Source organism: Parasteatoda tepidariorum, chromosome X1 (assembly GCF_043381705.1).
Source record: "Parasteatoda tepidariorum isolate YZ-2023 chromosome X1, CAS_Ptep_4.0, whole genome shotgun sequence".
In the NCBI taxonomy this organism is placed as follows: Eukaryota; Metazoa; Arthropoda; class Arachnida; order Araneae; family Theridiidae; genus Parasteatoda; species Parasteatoda tepidariorum.
Genome location: NC_092214.1, coordinates 31,704,850 through 31,725,175, shown reverse-complemented (window position 1 = coordinate 31,725,175; position 20,326 = coordinate 31,704,850). Strand labels below are relative to the sequence as shown.

The 20,326-nt window shown below is 26.8% G+C and overlaps 1 protein-coding gene across 1 annotated transcript in view; it reads right to left on the bottom strand.

Moving 5' to 3' along the window:
* Positions 1-204: 204 nt before the first annotated feature.
* LOC107445946 (uncharacterized) overlaps positions 205-20,326 on the bottom strand; it is a 219,823-nt gene continuing 199,701 nt past the window's right edge. The window contains exons 13-14 of the mRNA XM_016060463.3: positions 13,861-13,972; positions 205-2,640 (exon numbers count right to left, since the gene is read on the bottom strand). Of these exons, the coding sequence (XP_015915949.1) occupies positions 2,537-2,640; positions 13,861-13,972 (216 nt within the window). The 3' untranslated portion in view covers positions 205-2,536. The remainder of the gene's footprint in view (positions 2,641-13,860; positions 13,973-20,326) is intronic.

The window sequence follows — 20,326 nt, the reverse complement described above, 5'->3', positions numbered from 1 at the left end:
GCGCAATAAATGAAACTTATTGTTTTTCTTAAATTTCTTCGTGTTTTTTTGTATTTATTTATTTTGCTGTATATATATATATATATATATATATATATTGTCACATACATCAGGGGCCTAAGGGTCACCTTTCTTGTTAATTTACATGTTTTGATTAATTATTAATTAAGACAGTAATGACACAATAAATAAATGCAACATAACTCCTTTGTATTTTTTTTTTATTTTTCCATTGCAGAAAATCTTGGGAAACAAGGTTACAAAAACAGTGGATAAACATAAATTTACCATTTATACTATCAATAAAGCTAGAAAGAAACTTCATAAATACAAGAAAATTGCACTCTTATGTTACATTAAATAATGTTCAACAATACACCTAAAAGTGTACAGAAACATTCAGTGCATTTAACTGGAATACCAGTCGGGCACCCATGATTATCTTCGTTATTTGAGGCTTTTAGAGATAACATAATTCACATTCAAATTGTTCATTATCAGTGCCTTTACATAATAGAACATTATTTTAACTTCATTCTTAAATTTGGTGTTAAACGATACATTAAACGATAAAATATCGATATATTTAAGAAAAAGAATACTTATCTCGAAAACAAATAATAAATCAAAATATTTATCTAGGAAAAATATGGTGCAATTTCTTATTTTTCCTTTAAGATGTTATCTACATGCGAAAATACAAGTAAAAAAAAATACAATTTTCTTAATCAAACTTATCGCATTGTTCCTATTAAATCTCTTTTTATTGAATTTATTTCTAATTTCGTGCATTCATGGCAAAGACATGATTTTTTCTCTAGTTATTATTATATAATATATATCATTAGCCACATAATAAATTTCAATTATTTTAAATATGCCTGATTAAATATTTTCCATATAAAGAAAACTTTTTTAAACAGTACTTTTTTTTATTTAGTCAACATTAAGTGAAAAATATTCATAGAATTGAAATCTAAAAATAGCCTTCAGCTATTTAATAACGGAACGAGTATTATTTTTTTTAAAAAAAATGTCGTTTAATATAAATAATTTACATTTTCAAAAAAAATATTAGGAAAATTTATTTAAAATTTTTTTAAAGATTTCCTTAAAAAGTATTGTTGCAAATAGCAGTAACTAAAAAAAACCATTTATAGGCATCTGATAATGTGAACATTGAATATCAGAAAGTAGACCATGCTCTAATACATCCTCAAAAAAGATTTGCTACATTATAACAAGTTATACGAAATAATAGCACATCTTTGGATCATTTTGTCCCTTTTTTGTTGCTTTGAAATTTCTGTAAATCATTGTTAGCGAAAACAAAAAGCACAGGCTCGTATTTTATTTCAACTTTGCATAGCAGAATCTTAATGAAACAGGGATAAAAAGTTAAATAAATATATTCCTTTATTTTTAGTGAAATAATTCTCAGAAAATAAAACGTTTTTGTTCAATATATTTACATTTGTAAAAAGTGTAATTTTTAATTTATAATTACATTTTTGTACACATTTGCTTGCACCTTATTAAAGGTATTATACTTTTTACACACTTTAAATATCATTAGATGTTTAAAATTTAGAATACCATTAGCACTGCACTCAATGTTTAATTTCAAACTTTTTCACTATGTACATAAGCTTTCGAGTTTTTGAAAAATCGCATTCAAATAATTGGGTCCTAATTAAAAGCGAAGAAAGCTTAACTTTAAATAAACCGATCAAATATGCATATTTTATGACTAGTTGGCAATTAGCTGATAATTTAGAAGAATTTTGTCAGTAATTTTTATAAAGTTTTATCTAAGTGAAAAAAGATAGTTAATGATGGTATTTTATCTTACCTTAACTTTTAGCGCCTTATCCTTTGCGACCCGGCCTTATATACTATTTACAACGCAGTGGTACTTACCTTCCAAAGAATCTCACAAAACCGGATACCAACCTCGTTAAATTTACTAAACCGGTTATGATTCCAAGTATCAACAACAGAAAAAGTTTTATTAAAAATTGTGTGCAGTGTTTTTACGTACATTTAAATATAAAGTTCTAAATGGATTTGCATTTTTCTATTGAAATGCAAATATCCACATATGCTTCTAAATTTGAAAGCATTATTAAATTAAAATAATTAATTTTTTGCAGCTTATCAGGACTGCTCAAACCTGTGCTCTTGTTTCCCGAGCTCAGTTGTGTGAGCGAATCGTCAATTGGAATCGACGGATCTTCTAACTTCACTGAAGTTCATCATTCGTTATATAAAGTTAGTAAAGAGTGCTTGTATATGTCTATACAAATCGTGAGAATTGCACGTAGGGCGTGCAATAATCTTTCACCGATTAACCGAAGTCTTCCTGATAATCCATTCTGATAGTCCTTTGAACGCATGTAGGTCTCCACTTTGACCCTTTCAAAGAGGCACTAAACACCCCGGTTTCGACCCACCCTCTGTTTAACAAAATGAGGGAAGTTTTTATGCGCTGATTGGACGACGTTGTGTCATATGACCAGGACTGGCATGTGGCCGGTCACCGGGTTAAAAAGATGCTGAGTGTTAGGATTATGGCAGTCACTAATAGAACCAGGTTATGTTTTAGTCTTGTCGTAGTGTTCAGCAGGTTGTCACATTCACCTAAGGAAAAGAAACCGTAATGCATTTCTCCATTTTTCATAGCATTTCTTTGTAATAAATATATCCTTATTTAATTACACCTATTAAAATATTTTAATTGTACTAACAACCTCCCATATTTTTATTTTTCTGAAGTTCTCAAAGTAATAAATATTTCCTTATTCAATTATACATATGACAACATTTTAATTGCACGAACTAATGTTAAGTACTCTTTCATATTATTATTTCTAACTGAAGTTCTCAAAGTATAGTTTTTATATAAATTATGGATCAAGGATAAATATGGATGGATGCCAATAACTCTTATGAACTTTGATAAAGGTAAATGAGTATTTTAAAAGTTTAAATAAGAATGAATACTTGTAAGCCTACTATGGATATTTTATATAGTATAAATTTAGAAATAATACAAACATATAAATATACTTATTAAAAAATTCATTTCAAGAATTCTAATATAACTTGCATTGTTATTTACAAAAGTTTATTTCATACATTTCGGTTTAATTTTATTCAGATCTCAAAAAGCCCGAAACTCATACTTTAAAAAGAAAATGTCTAATTCCTTAGATGTCAGTAAAATATATGCGATTTGTAACCCGGTTGTACAACAAAACTTCGAAACCTCAATTATTGCAAATCGCAATTAAATTCATATGAAGAATGATTTTTAAAACAAAACACCACAAATTATTAAAATGTTGCGTTTTAATAAAACTTCTTCGATCTGTCTGAATATTAAGCAATATCAAGTTAAATGTAAAATGTTATTTTTAGTAACTTACCTTTCAGTTCACCCTTACATCCAAAGAGAAATTTACTTTGAAGAAGCTTTTAGAAAGAGTTATAGATAAAATATTTACCAAGTCTTCATAGAACAAACCCAATTCTTCGAAACTAAAAGTCAAGGTCGAGCTATAGTGTCTTATGTCAATCCAAAGAGTTTTATTTTCTGATATGAATTAAATTGCGTACTGTATTGTAAGCATATTTTTTTTCAATATCACACTAATCTTTTAAAAAATAATATTTTTTGTTACTATATTTGTATATAATGCATTACAAAAAGGTATATAATACATTATAAAATGGCCATATTTTTGTAATGACCATTATATGAAAGACATTATAAAAAAAGATTTTAAAGTGAAATAAAATTATTTTTTCACGTAAGACGTATCTAAAATGACTTGACTTGATGTCAAAAATGCCTAATTTTTTCTTGTTATTGCATGTGGAGATAAAATTTTGTATTGCATATGAAAACAATATAAGTAAAACAAAAGTAAATTTTCAAAAGTAAATTTTCCAAAACTCAAAAAACATGGAGAGTATATGCACTGTTAGACTGTATTTGCAATTTATAATTTATGTTATTTGTAACCGAAGGGAACCATAATATTTTGCAATGGAACCATAATATTATACCATCGATACTATACTTGGAAGGTTCAGATAAGCACCATTTTAAGGTTGCAGTATATTTTCAGGAGCTGATGGTTCAAAGCTGAACCGTAAAATATGATCACAACTATCTTTTAAAGTCGACATGTTTCGCTCGTGAGAAAGGTTTTTTTCGAATTGATAATATGTTAAAAGAAATGCATCAAAATACATAAATTATGCTAAACAGTTAGTATAATTTCTACCTTAATGTTTAAGTACCATATCAATCTATCGAGAAATGTGCCTAGTTTGATTTTACTAGGTAAATGCATTTTTTGGCAAGATGCCAAGACATAAAAATTTGATATGTCTTTTGAATTAATAAATGATATTTCTGAAATAGTGCCTTAATACTATATTTATGAATGAGTGAAATGTAGTTTAAGCATAATATTCTTCAAATTTAATTTATATCTGTTCTCTTCTTATCCTTTTTAGCCATACATTAGTAATATTTGGCTACATGAAACAAAGGATTTTGTTCGTCCTTTGATGTGTCACACTTAGCCGTATGACAGATTTGACAAAAGGCACTTGAACAGAATATAGAGAGCGTGAGAAATTAACCCTCTTGAACACCTTAAATTGCTGCTGAACATCTTAAATCACGTCTTGAACACCTTAATTTACCTCAAACATACTAATAAATTAGTACTTGCGATATTTAAAACTGCAAAATTAGACACAAAAACGAATTTTCTCTAAATAAACAAACCATTTTTTAACTGATCAGGATTTCACCAAATATTAATATGTCCCAAAATATTAATTATAGCCGAAATCTAGGAAATATGGTCCAAAAAGTTTCCCTAGAGAATGGTCCACTCCTTACTGTTAATTTTAATTTTTGGGTGGGTAGCCATATTTCGAGAACTTTCTAAACGAATTTAAATATGTTTACACACACTTATGAAATTTGTTCTTCCAAAGATAATTCCATGAAAAAATAATTTTGAATAATTATTTATTATTTTTTATCATTTCATTTAGAAATAGTCCATGACATTTCAATAATGTAATTTTATATAACAAAATACAAAATTTGAACGAAATTGGTCGAATAATTTCTGAGAAATTGAATTTCAAAAACTATTTAAGCATTTCCACAAGAAAAAAGAATCGTCCAAGACACAATTTCTTTTTTACTGTACCTATATTTCAATAAGATATAATCTCACTTTGTTCTATTTTAATATTTGATAAAATAAATGTTTACTTCTAACCATAAAGTACAAATGTCAGCTAATACACTTTCAGAAAATAGACAATTCAAGTGATTTTCTTGACCTATGAATTTGAAATCGATATTTGGAGAAGATAACCCTGATAAACCTATGAAACAATCATTCACCATAAGAAAAGAAAATGCTTTTTTTTTCAATCCTTTTTTTTTTTGTTTTCCAAGGCAAGGACAAAGTGTACCTATAAGACAGATGCTACTTTCAGTATGTGCTGAAGCCTTTCAAAGGAGCTCAAAGAAGAAATAACAACCCGAAGAATGTGATTTTTCATCGTCCTAGTCTAACGCATGCAGTTTTCTTGTTTCTTGCTTTAGTTTATTCTTCTTAAAAATCAATGATTTTTTCCCGACAAAGATTTACAAAGAGCACAAGAATATATATATATATATTTTTGCGTTTGCTGACTCACGTCTTTTGATAAGTAAATAAAAATTGTCCTAACAGCATTAATTCTCATATTTTTATTTTAGATTGATGGCTTGGTCAAATTGTTTTACTTACTTAACATTTTGTCATTCAGTTTTGTTTTTAAACTCAAGAGGAACATTACATTGTCTAAAAAAGGAAACTATTTTAGCTGTTTTGAAGAGGAAACTATTTTAAAAGATAAAACAAGCATGCAAACAAACCATTTTTTTAATTCGATCATAAGATGAAAAATTTCCAAAATATCAAGTTTTTTTTCTTCTATTTTTTAATTTTTTATATGGAATAAAAAGTTATTACCTTGTCATGTGCAGAAATGTGATTTGAGTATTACACAAGAGACGATACGAATAATATGGACTGAAATTTTCAATGAGCAAACCATTTAAAAAATACAAATTGTCATATATATTTTAAAATCAGGCATATTTATTATCATAGTTGCTATCGCTCAGCGGAAAAGTATGGTTAAAAAATACCGGTATATGGAAAAATTTTCCACGTTTCTGGCTCTATGGAAACAACAAAAATTTAGATAGTTTTTCCTAAATGTCTTGGAAATGAATTTGGTAAAATTAACAATAAAATATTGCACGATTTTCACGATTTTGGTAAAATTAACTATATAAATTTGGTGAACGTGGTAATTTTATCATGACACCTTAGAGCATGGCTTGAAAACCATTTAATCAATTAAATTTACTTTTCAGTTTTTTTCAAATGTGTAGTAACATGAATTATATATTTAAGGAACAGAATTTACGATAAGCCGTTACCCATATGTACGGAAAAATTACAAATAAATGGTTTTTACCAAAAATGTATTTACAATACAGTACGATAATTCTACTGGAAATTATCACTGTAATTTTTTCCTCCACTTAGACACTACTACTTAAATAGTAATAAAATTAATAGTTTTGCCATGCACTATGCACATAGCTACTCGAAGCTTCAACAAACATTTAAATTTTTGCCTCAGAAATTAAAAAATCGATTTATTAATCAATTTTCTTTGATTCAAATTTTTCCTTGATTTATCTCTGCCCATACCTAATTGCTCACTTATTTTAAGATATTTTAGCTTTTTTCCTTCTTTTGCTTCATACTTGTTCGGGTATAGATGAAAAAGCCAAACGCTGTATCTCGAAATGTTATGTCGCTCATTAATTAAGATAAGATATAAAGGATGGCAAAGTGACTCAAAAATATAACAGATATCCGGAGTTGTAATAATATGAATAAAATGCGATTTTTAAATCACAGACAGATTATTTTTCTAAAGAGATTCGCAGGAATTGATGTACTTTGTGGAAAGTTAAAATGACAGTGTTATAGATGTAATTTTGATTTGCCACCTTCTGATAATATTATAATAATTAGCACAATTACTATTAGTCATAATTAGTCAACTGGGTAGAGAAAAAGATAGGTACTGCGCAAAGGCTATTGTTAATTTTATAATTTATTTTTTAATTAACAGTTATTAAACATTTCTGCGCAGATTTCAGCGCAATATTAATATTTCGAAGGGGAACTTTAACTTGAGGAATTTTTCTCTGAACGATATTTAAAGTAAAACTGATAGAAAAAAATTTAAATATCAAATAATCAATCAAATACCTTTTCCATCAGTTGTAAAAATGTATGTTTGAGATAAATTTGAAAATAAAATAGAAAATCAAATAAACTTCTTATGCACGGGGAAGAGTATTCTCGTAAAAACACTGTGCAGTATTTCTGGTTAGAAAAAAGTATAATTCTGGTTAATAAAAGCAAAATTAACGTAATTTATTCATATGGTAACGGTCTACTCGAAATTCTGGGTTTCAAAATTATAGTTCTTATTACTGCAAAAATACAAAACTGATGTAGTAAAAATACAAAACTGAACAGTAAATTTAACCAGATGAATGGTTTTAATGCCATGATCGAAGGTATAATGATAAAATTATAAAAATTTACCATATTTATAAAATTTCATCACATGTTATAATACCATAATTCATTGTTAATTTTACCAAAATCATTACCAAAGCGATTCGGTAAAAATTAGCGAGATTTTTAGCGTTCCCATAGAGCAGGAATCACGGTAATTTTTACCAATTCCTGATAATTTCGACCATACTTTTTTTTCTCATTGTACGTGCTGTCACTGGCTAAAGTTAAAACAAATAAGTATCGAAGAATATTTAAATTTTATTTTAGTTCAAAGATTATTATTTTGACTGAATGCCTTATTTTACTAATGTGAGTTCACTTAATTCATTTGTTTATTTTTCTAGTTATTACATTAACTATTACTTCATTAGTTATAATTTCGTTAGCTATTACATTACTATTTACAATGAAATACAAGGAAAAAAAGAAACAAATATCGTGAAATATTGTGCTATCGCTCACAATTTAAATGCAATCCTTATATGTTTTATTAGAAAATTTATCATTTTGAAATTTTATTAAAATCCTAACGAAAAATTATACATTTAAGTTATACTTCGTTTATACGAAGATTTAAAGCATTTCAGTTAACTGTTTTAAAATCCTTTATTACGTGCTAGGAAACGAAAACACATAATTTAATTTAATTTCCAGCTAGGAAACGCGCCAAAGCATAATTCTAGTAACTGCAGCTATGCATAATTCTGAAAACTTTAATCCAAACTTGTTACAAGCTTTTGGAAGATTTTAATTTTATTTTGCTAGCAAATCTCGCTAATTTTCTAAAGACGTACTTCTCTAACTAAAATTTATTAAATGTCATTTAATTGCTATTTCTAAAAAAGCAAATACTTAGCGCTAAAATACCTTCCTGCTTTTTATTAATTATTTATAAAAGACTTTTATATGGCGAGATTTGAATTTGTTGGAATATTTAATAAATATTTTTCACTTATAAAAGACTTTTATGAAAATTAAACTTAATGTTTTACTCAGTTTTAAATGCAAAATAAATGTAAATTTTAATATTACTATGAATTAAACTCTATGAGTTTTACTTTTTTTCTGTAAACTGATATTTATATTAACAAATACAAAATACCAAAAACTAGAAATTCTTTTCATTGAAAAAAAAATTATTTATCGATTGATGCATATTTCTAAAAAAAAACCAGTTCCCCACGAGATTTGCATGGTTAGAAATTTTGAAGGTAAGCTAGAAATTAGCAACATTCTGCTTTAATTTTTTCTTGTCGTAAACTTCTCTATTTTTATAAAAAATATCGACATTTTAACTGCTTCTATTGAAATTTATGCTAAAATGTTATTTTACTGCACAATATAATTCAAAATATATTAAATTACGCCTACGCAATTGTGATTCTATAAAGCAAAAACATATGAATACCAATTACAAAAATATTTAATTCTGTAGTGCTTTAAAAATTATAATGCTTACTTTAAAAACTATTTTATAATTGCATATAATAGCGCTTGATGTTTGTAAATGTATTAAATATTTTCCGTAAAAGCATTATTGTGAAGCTAGCAACAAAACGTGCTAATTGATATTTTATTTAAAAAAATATGTCGTAACATTTTAATGATTAAAAATTCCCGATGCAAAGTAAATTACGTAAAATAATTTATCTTTTAATTCCCTATATACAGTTTACAGAACAGTTTTTAAATGTGGCTTGTATTATATTATCAAAAAACTTTTAAATCATTTCCTTTTATGCATATAGGAATATAATGATAATTTTATGCTCCATCTCAATTTTTTTTTCATTCTTATTCTTAACCTTTAGTTCATGCATTTAAGAGGAAAGAAATGGAACTAATTAGCTTTAACGATTAAAACAATAATTGAATACAATGGCGTAAATAACATAACCCTCGTTGCGGGGGAGCACATGTGGTTCGACGGAGCACGCGCAATAAAAAAATAACTCTATGGTACAAAGGAAAATATTTTTTCTTTATAAAATATTTTTTAGTTCACTTTATTACTCATAACTAAAAGAATATAATTAATGTAAGATAGGGAGTTAGTTTCTTCAACCATTTAAAAAAAAATTATTTCGATACCGTAAATGTATACCGAAATTCAATTTAGTACCTTAATTCTGCCTTTTTATTGCAATTACTATTTTAATTTTCCTAAAGTAAATTGCAATTAATGATTATAAATATCCGAATATATCTTCACTACGGTGTTTTTGTTTCAAATAATAATTTTAAATTTTTCAAGGCAAGTCTAAGTTAGGGAGTGCTTATAAATTTTGCACTAAGGGCGCACCTATGTCTATGTACAGTACTTAATAAATGAATAAATGACGTTCATAGAAAAATAATATGACATTAACAGGGGTGCAGCTATTTATATACAAATTAATTTATACATTTAATATTTTTTAAGAAAAATTGGAAAGTTTTAAAAATTAACTTTTATCCAATTAACTTGTACCACGTAATCATCGATGTTGTTTTCCTTTTTGCAAATTTATAAACAATATATTTGCTGATATTTTATCAAAGAAATATGCATATTTGGGCTGGATAACTGGAGTTTTAATACAATTTCTCATTTTCCTGTTGGTTTATTTATATAAATCAAATAAATAGAGAATTACTAAAACAGTTATTTACTTGCTTAGCAATAGAAAGACACTTTTTATTAAAGAACTTACAGTATTACGCAAAAAGTAAATAGAAAATCCCATTTAAAGAACAAGAATTTTTATCAATCTTAATAACGTTAACACGAAACGGTTTCGGGTGCAATTGCTCCAATTTCAGAACACAGTCTTTCTACTATGCCAGTGGCATATTTCATTAATGACGGTTCCCACAGAGTTATAACTCTAGTAAAACAAGGAACAGAGAAAATTGAATTTTAGCATGGAATCGATGCGACATATTGAATTTTCCCTAAGGAAGAATTTGGTATGAAAAATGATTTTATGAGCAGTTCAGAAGATTTCTTTGAATTTGCTCTGGGGAAGAAAAGCGTTTTAGAGCAACGCTGATTAAGAAAACGTTGAAGCAAATCTTAGAACAACGCTGATTAACAAGCGGCTTAGAACTTCAGGCATGTTTTGACGCTTTAACTTTTTTAAAAACTAACTTGCTTAGGAATGCAAAATTTTTTTCTTTGTTCAAATTAAAAATCTCAATACTTTCTTATGCATTATTATTTTTTGGAAGTTATAAATTTTTTTTAAAAAAATAATTAAATGGAAAACAAACTTCCGAAACAATTTTTTTGCAATTACTGGAAAAATCATAAGTTAAACTGAATCAACATAAAATAGTTTATATTTTAAATTGATTGAATGCGTCATTTATACGTTTGTTTTCGTTAATTTAAATAAAAACATTCCTGATTATTTATTAATTCTATTTTTATAATCTGAAATAGATATTCGATAAAATAATTTAATGTTTAAATAATCATTATAATAAAAATAAATTTTTGAAATGCATTTTTAATAGCATTTATAACCTAATATTATGAAAGAATGACAGTTAATAATATATAATTCAAGCTTATCTCAAAATAAAATTAATTTCATAATGACATTGTTAAAAAAATGTAAGTAAGTAATTGTATACTTGCTTTCAATGGGTAATTATTTCTGTAAAAATTTAACATTGATGTTAATACATGTGGTATCCATAATGGATAATTAAACTTACTTTTTTGGATATAATGATATAAAAGCCAGAGAAAAAAAATCAACTTACCTTTCAGAGCATCGTAGAACTTGTACTTAAATATGACAGACCGAAGATGTTATTAATACGCAGTATTTTTAATTCCAAAAATGCGACTCAGTATTTAATACATTTTTAATAAAAATAAATCTTTTGCAGCAAAAACTTGTCTAGGTTTATAAGTTAATATTCCGTTTTAATGACGAAGTTTCTATGTAACGATATATTGTTTCGGTTTATTCTAGAATTCGCAATGCTCTTTATCTTGATCAATAAAAATTTATATTTTGAAAATAAAACGAGTCTATCGTATATTGCTTTAGCTCGAAAATTGATTGTTATCTAATAAAAATGTGATGAATTTCGTAAGCAATGGGAGAAACAATAATACGTGTTAAATAGAATAATGTGACTAAGTTAGAATAATGAGGCTTATTACCTAAAAATATAAATACTTCAGCTTAGAAGTTGCATTTTTTGTAGAAATCTTTAAGAATTTTTTCTTTGCAGAGAATATATGCAAAAAGAAAGAAAAAAGAAAAATAATAAAAAACAAGAATGTGACTAAAAGAGTGTAATCAAACAAAACATTATTGTCCAGACGATGAGTTTTTGTGTGATATTTCCCAGAGTCATCAAATATCTGTTATTATAATACTGAGATTGTTGTTAATATAATTTTTTTAAATAATTTTTTTTCCATTGAAGTCTCTAAATTTTAATTAAAAAAATCTAATAAGACCTATCATTCAATAAGGAATCTTATTGTAAAATTAAAAGATAAATTTCAAATCATTTCTTACAAGACTAAAAATAGGGAATACAAAACACTTGTTTTGCAAGTAGCATTATAATCTTTTACAGAGATTGATTATTATAAATTCACGTGATTAAGATGTACGAAATTAAAAATATTTTATTATACTTCATTATTTTAAATGATTATGACGACTTTTTCCCTAGACTATGTTGAATCTCTTTTTAAAAAAAACTCGATTCTTCAATTCATCGTAATATATTTGCATTAATAATTTACCAGTGATAATGCTTTTCAGTAATTGTAAATAAATCAGTTTTCGAATTGATATTTTCTTAAATATTTTGAAAAAAGCTTAATGGGTGTAGAATATTTTTCAAAAAAAATTTAACAGTCGAAATGTTTTTGCATGCAAAATGATGCAAAAATATTTTACACTCTTCAAGCCAAGAAAAAAGTTTTTGAAAATATATTTCAGATAATAAAGGTTAATTTTAATTAGAATAATCTGCCAAAGGCATTCTCGTTACAAGGATTTGGGAGAAAGTTTCAACTACATTAATTTGTAAAAATATTTGTTCATCGCGTTATTTTTAATCTACTGAATCATATCTAAAAAAATGGTTTTATTTCTTAAATGTATTTTACTATGGAATTATATAAGAAAAGGACATCATTACAATGAATGACTATAATCATTGAATTTGTGACACCCAGATCGTGTTTAATTAATCTATTATAACCGCTTTTTTTTAATCTATCGAATCCTTCCAAACAAATAATTCCCTTTTCAAAACTGCTCTCCTATGAGATTTTGTAAGAAAAAGACATTAGTATAATGAAGGATAATGATCACAAAATTTTCGATGCCTCCATTCTGATGGGTCCATGAAATTTAAAGCTCCATAATTTCGTTACCAACGGCTTGATTGTGGCAAAGTGGTCAGTATTACACTCTGGCTGCCTTTACTTCCTAAACTAGCTGGTATCTATCCATCAGAAGCAGGGTATAAATAAGGCCACCGTTGGTACTTGTCTTACAATTAAAGTATATTCAACGTGTCTTAATAATATTTAACGTATACTCAACTTATTTTACAATTATTCAACTTATTTTACAATTATTCAACTTATTTTACAATTATTAAACTTATTTTACAATTATTTAACTTATTTTACAATTATTCAACTTATTTTACAATTATTCTACTAATTTAGAATTATTCAACTTATTTTACAATTATTCAACTTATATTTAGGTTTATTTTACAATTATTCAACGTACATTACATTTATTCAACAATTGTTCAACGTACATTCTATTTAATCAACAATTATTCAACTTACATTCTATTTATTCAACAATTATTTTACGTATTTTTAACTTATAACTTATTTTAGAATTACTCAACGTATATTTACAATTATTCAATGTATATTCAACTTTGGTTACAATTATTTAACGCATACTTAACTTACTTATAATTTTTTGATCCATGAATCCCGTTCAAAAGCATTCCCATTTAAAAAGATTAAAAAGAAAATGTTTTTTTTTCTTTTTTTTTTCTTTTTTTTTGATTGATAACAAATGTTACAGTGCTGTTCTCTCTTAAAATAGAAAATTTGTGTTTAGCATAGAAACTGCGTAGCTAATTAGAGATTATCATTTCTTTTAGTATACATTACCTGCCGAAGTGATATTAAATGTAAGATTTCCCGTTAATCCAGGAACAATTGTTCTTCTGCAAGTATCCGGCAAACCAGAAAATTGTGTCATTTTCGGATTGGAATAATAAATCTGCAAAGTAAAACAAGAAATATAAGATTACATATATTTGCAACAATATAATAACCCTTACAAATCGAAAGTTTCATTCATCTGGGAGTAAATTTTACTGTACTATTCGAAAATTTACTTTGATCTTGGAAGAGAGAATCATTTTTATAACACAGGTGAAGATATATGTAACTCAAAACTGGTTATGACAAGTGTTGTTGTACTTTAGATACATCTCTTCCTACTTCGATTTAATCCTCTTTTCGCTTACTTTGATCTCGTTCTTCACTCTTTCAAAACAACTTCGAATGTTTTTGTTTTGGGAAAGCCGAATGTTCAGTATTTTAAAACAATTCGAATAGAACTGATATAGATATATCAGTTCTATTTTTCTAAAGTTTGCAAAAGGAATATAGACGTGATTCTTAATATAAACACCATTTTATTTGCCAGATTTGCTTATATTCATTTTTAATCTGGTAAAAAGATTTTCCTAAACAGTGTTTTTTACGCTTAAAAGGAAAAAGTGTTATATAATATTGTTTAAAGTGTTTTATAATATTGTACATCCCAGCGTATAAGTCGACTATTTTGAACTCCCAAAAATTTACAAAAATCAGGGGTCAGCTTTTGAATCAGCAAATATCGATGCATTATAAGTAAGGAGATAGATTTGAATAACTTTATATCCATTTACTTCTTTTAAAAATTATTTTTAAGATTGCTATATGCAGTTAATTTTGCATTTTTTCTTAAGGCATACCACAAAGCTAAAAATTTTAAGATTCCAGAACATCACCTGCCATGTCCTCATACAGACCCCTATCTGCAATGGTACCTCATCTAATGAGTCCCAAAAAATATCGTTTTCACCTCCATCCAAAGAATTTGAAATCCCACACTTTTCAAAGGATTTTATAATAGGATTTCAATACAAATTTCACCATACTTCTACTTGATACATAACATCTAATGGAGCAACCCGGGCGTTCTCTGCTTATGTAAGATTTTGAGTGGTCGTCTCACAGCCTGTGTTAATACGTATTTTCATTGGAGATTTGATATATTATTTGATATATATTCCTTTTGTATATATATATAGCACAATAAAAACAAAGAGAAAAACGAAGAAAACTAATAAGTTTTATTAACTGCGCATAAGCTGCAAGTACATAGAACTCATAAAATAAGCAAAAATATTGAGAAAATATGGAAAATAATAAAAAATAATGACAAGAGAAGAAAATTATTAAAAATATTTCTCAAAAGTATTTAAAAAATAAATAATTTTTGATACCTTAAAAAAAAAGTTTTAAAAATTCGGAAAACAAAACAAAGAAAAGATATAATATATATTTCCAACTATCGCAAGGATGTAAGAATTTCAACGGAAGAAACCTAATTTATGTTACATTTCATACACATTTCTTATTGTTACGTTTCTTTATTCGTTTATAGTCAAATTCTAAACCTAAAATTTGTATTATATTTATGTTTTAAAAAAAATTATAATTTGCGTTTTTCTACCAAAAGTAAAAATTTGCACCTCATACCGAAATATACCAATTGCACTAAATAAATGCAGGTAAATACTGGATGACTATGGCCAAATTTTATGAACTGGAAATTTTAAATTTCTCCAAAAAAAAAAAAAAAAAANAAAAAAAAAAAAAAAAAAAAAAAAAAAAAAAAAAAAAAAAAAATTCATGCAACCTAATATTTATCACTATTAAATCTCTAAACTGGCTGGTGAGGTAGTTTCAAAGTGATTTTAAATGATCTTCAAGTAAGGTATATAAAAAAAGTTTATGATTTTTTTTTCAAATCAATTAGACCATTCTTTTAATCAATAAATAAAAATTTCTAGTTCTAAATTAGTATTAATTTACCTAAATTTAAAACGATTGGAATTTAATTTATTACAACTACGTTTATGTTTAGTTTTACATATTATTTAAAGTTATTAATAAATTTAAATAACATGTTATTTTTATCCTTACGCTCCTTTATCTAATATGCTCCTTTACCTTTATTTATAATTATTACCTTTAAAAATTATCGCGAAACAATCTATCACATTACCCACTACATTATTTTCATTTTCAGCTCGAAAATAAAATTTTAATAGTGTTGAACATATATTAATATTATAATAATAAAGAATACCTTTGAGCGTTTTTAAAGATGTTTTACTAATTGGTTGTAAATCCAGAAATATTTATGTGATAACAATTTGAAAAGTAATTATATTGTAATTGTTTTTATTGAATATTTAAATGTACTTTTTACGCATTTTGAATCAATTCAAATCTTTTTAATTTAAGCAGTATTTAAATTTTATTCGTTTTGTCATCAAAAATATTAATTTAAAGGAAAAAAATGAATTTCAATACCAAATCATGTTACTTTTTTAATGTGCATTAAATCCTATTTAAATTTTGCTACAAACTAAAAATAACTAAGCTATTATAATCTTTCTAAAATGGCAGTCTTTTCTAAATTAGTATAGTTTAATGACAATTATTTAATGATGTCTACTTAGATGAAAATATCCAGCAACCAAGAATTAATGACAGTTACTTAATGCAGTCTACTTACATGACAGTCTTTTGGAATCTCATTAAGAGCCGAGTCTTCTACGCACTTGTAAGGGTGGCAAGAAAATATAAACCCATTTATATCTACATATATTTATTTATAATAAAATATACTAACTTTTTCGTATGATATTATTCAAAATTGTACTAATTTCAATTTATGGTTTAATTATTAAATTAAATACATTTTAAGCTAAATAAAATAAATTTTGTTTAAATAATAGTTCAAAACAGGTTAGCATAAAAACATCCATTGTTTTCCAATTTAATGTTGTTTAAACAAGTAGGCTGTACAAAACGCAATAAATTATTATTTAATTTTTACTTTGTGTAATTCAAGAGTATTCTGGATTAAAAACAAAGTCTGTCGTTTTTATGGTTTTTCGGTTTTGTGTAGTTCAAGTGTAGGCGGAATTGAAATGATTGTTGAAATAATATGACAAAATAAAGTGAGGTATGGGAAACAAATTTAAGCAACGTAAAAAAAATGAAGATAAGAAACATGTGAGGGGGCATTGTGCAAAATTCAGAGAGGCAAGTTCTCGAAATTAAAAAGAAATATATTTCCCATTATAAGGCAAGAATGGGATACTAGAAAGGATATGAGTTCAATAATTATAATTTTTTTAAGTGCGAATTATCTTGATTATGTTTGGTAAAGGAAAGTGTTGATTGATTTTAGAAGAAGAAAAAAATCGTACACTTAGATTCGAATTTCAGATTTGTTACACAGTAAAAAATCAGGATCATTCATTTTCATCATCAATAATTCATTTTTACCGTAAGATTTTACGGAGCTAGAAACTTATGTGCGTATTTTTAACAGTAATATTTATTGTAAAATGATTGAATCATACTAAATAAATACATAGTACTGCAAAATTTACAATACAATATTTTACGGTAGGAAATGGATTCCACGGTGAAATGGATTACATACCGTGGTACGCTTAAATAGATTTTATACCGTATTACCTTAATATGGATTTTATGACGTACCGATTCTTAATACCATATTTCGATTCTTAATTTTTTACAATTTGGGTGATGAAAGATGGCCTCATATTTTTCATGGCTTATGTACGTAAGACCACACGTTAATTCGTAATTTTCCAAGTATATATATATATATACAGGGTGTCTCAGTTAAACGTTTCAGAACTCCCTAGAGGGTTAGAGTGCATCCTGACGACTCGAAATCATATAGCAATGCGGGGTCGGAAATGCTTTTCAGAGGCGGTAGATGGCGTTGTACGAAAGTTTCGAGCTTTCCAGTGCGTTGGCCTCTTCGGTCCCCCGACCTGTCATGTCTTGCTTTTAATTTCTGGGGTCATATGAAAACGCTGGCTTATGGCACCCCTGTTGACAATGCTGAGGAGCTGGTTGTAAGAATTGCAGTAGCTGCCGGCGAAATTCGAGATATGCTTGGAGTATTGCTGAATGTTCGGATGTCCATACGCCGGAGATGTGAGGTGTGCATTGTAGCCGGTGGCAGCAGAAGAAACTTCGAACACTTACTTTGACCCATGTACCTTATGCTTATTTCAATGTATTATTAAAACGATTTTTCACTTACGGTCTCTTTTCTTTATGGTGCTTCTGTGTACATTACCGCTTCAGGAAAGCATTTCCGACCCTGCATTGCTATATGATTTCGAGTAGTCAGGATGCACTCTACCACTCTTAGGAATTCTCAAACGCTTAACTGAGACACCCTGTATATATAACCTAGCTCGGAATAGAACAATAACTAGATGTATATTTGTGTGTCTTTATTCGTGTTTTATTCAGGTTGTCCAATTTTATTTACATATTTACATATTCAGCACAAATTGTGTTCTTCCTTCATATCCACTACTGGTAATTATAAATCTTTCTTTATTTCTATTGTTATTAGTAAAAAAAGGTTACAAAATGACTTTAAAAAATACGGCTACAAAAGAAAGGTAATCATATTTATATTACACGAATTGCAAATGAAAATTTTTAATTATACTACATTTTTAATCCCATGGTGCATTCTTAACATTTGCCTAGTCTAGCTACTGAATTTACAGTATTTCTAATTTTTCTTTCTTGACCTTACTATTAAAAAAATTGAAAAATCCACCATATTTTAATTTTTTTTAATCATATTTATATTCTATAAAGTGAAATCGAAAAATCATGGTCATAACAATTGTATGGCCGAGCTATTATTCTTTTTGTTCCGTAATCAGTATTTTTAGTTGGCTTATAATTAAAAAAGAAATGAAAAAAAGCTTCAAAATAAAAGAAAGTTAATTTTGACGGTTAAATAAATATTAATGTTTACATTGAGATGGATTTCAGTGAAACGGGAACTTTCTTTTATACCGAATATCATTAAACCTAACTAAACAAAGAGAAATAAAGAAAAAAAACTCAAATAAAACTATTCTGGAATTAAAACGGAAAATAGCTATCAAAGTTAGTATATATTAGGGGAAAAAACTGTCAACATTGATACAATTTTAATTCAAAGAGCTCCCTTACTAATGAGTTTACTTTACGCCGTTTCTTCATAAATGAGAATCTTAGTTTAGTAGCACATTTGCATGCATTACATACTAAGCATGTTTTTAAGAATCGTTTGAGCGTTAAGGTACAAAGGAAAGCTCTATAACATTCTATCAATGGCGAAAGAGTCACGCAATTAAAAAGTTTCAGGCGTTAAGTGAATTTTACAAACGATAGTTTTACTCGGAATATTCTCGATTTGCGTTTGAATTTGCATTTTTCAAAGATCTCAACTTTCTTTTTAATATATACGTATAAACATATTTGATATGATCGAATTTCACGTAATAGGTAGAGTTTTACTTTTGTTCGTCTGCATATTAATGAGTTATGGAAGGTATTCAGGTGGGAATTTCTAGTCAGCATTTATTAAACATGCACGCCAAATGCTTTGTTAGGCATCGATAAAAGTATTTTGATATTCACGAAGAAACTTTACACGTTGTTCTAATGACCAAGTTAAACTTTTAAGTGAAAAAGTATTTTAATGAAAGTCTTTTTTTTTCAAGCCTAAGATAAGGTGATGGATATAGTTTATGAAATTCCTACTTTATTCGACAAGGTTTTTTTTATTTTATTTATTAAGATTTTTAGTTCTGTAAACAAGATACAATAATGAAGATGTTATTTTGATTTTTAATTTATGTACTTCTTACAAAATTGTTAAAATGAAGCTTTTACATATAAATTTCGTAAAATTATTTTTAAATTTAACCTGAACAATTCCATGGTGAATGAAGTATCAATTATATTTGCTAAAATTTTTTAAGAAAAGTAATTTTAGAAGTATAATAAAGTTTTAATATATTCAAGCATGAAAAATAAAACACATACTCACGTCAAAGTTGTTAAAACTTCCATTTTTAAGCTTTATTTTGTTTACTTAGTTTTCCCGTAACCAACCAAAAACTCATGATTTATAGCAAAGAGTGACCATACAGAGTGCTGAACTCTTGATTGGTTACAATACGGTTTTAAATATTATAGATACTAAGAAAAACTAACGCTTTATCCGTTGAAATGTGATTTTAAACGTATTAGATATTTGAGAAACAGATTGTTTAATAGGTAGAAAAAATAGTTTTCAGCGTAAAAACATCATATAAAGAGAACGTTGATCGGCTAAAAAGTGTTTTAAAAATAATAAATATTTGATAGTTAGAATAATATATATAAAATCGGTAATAATGTTGTTTTTAACGCGTTATATCGTCTATTGCAGTTTTCATCTCTTCTGAAC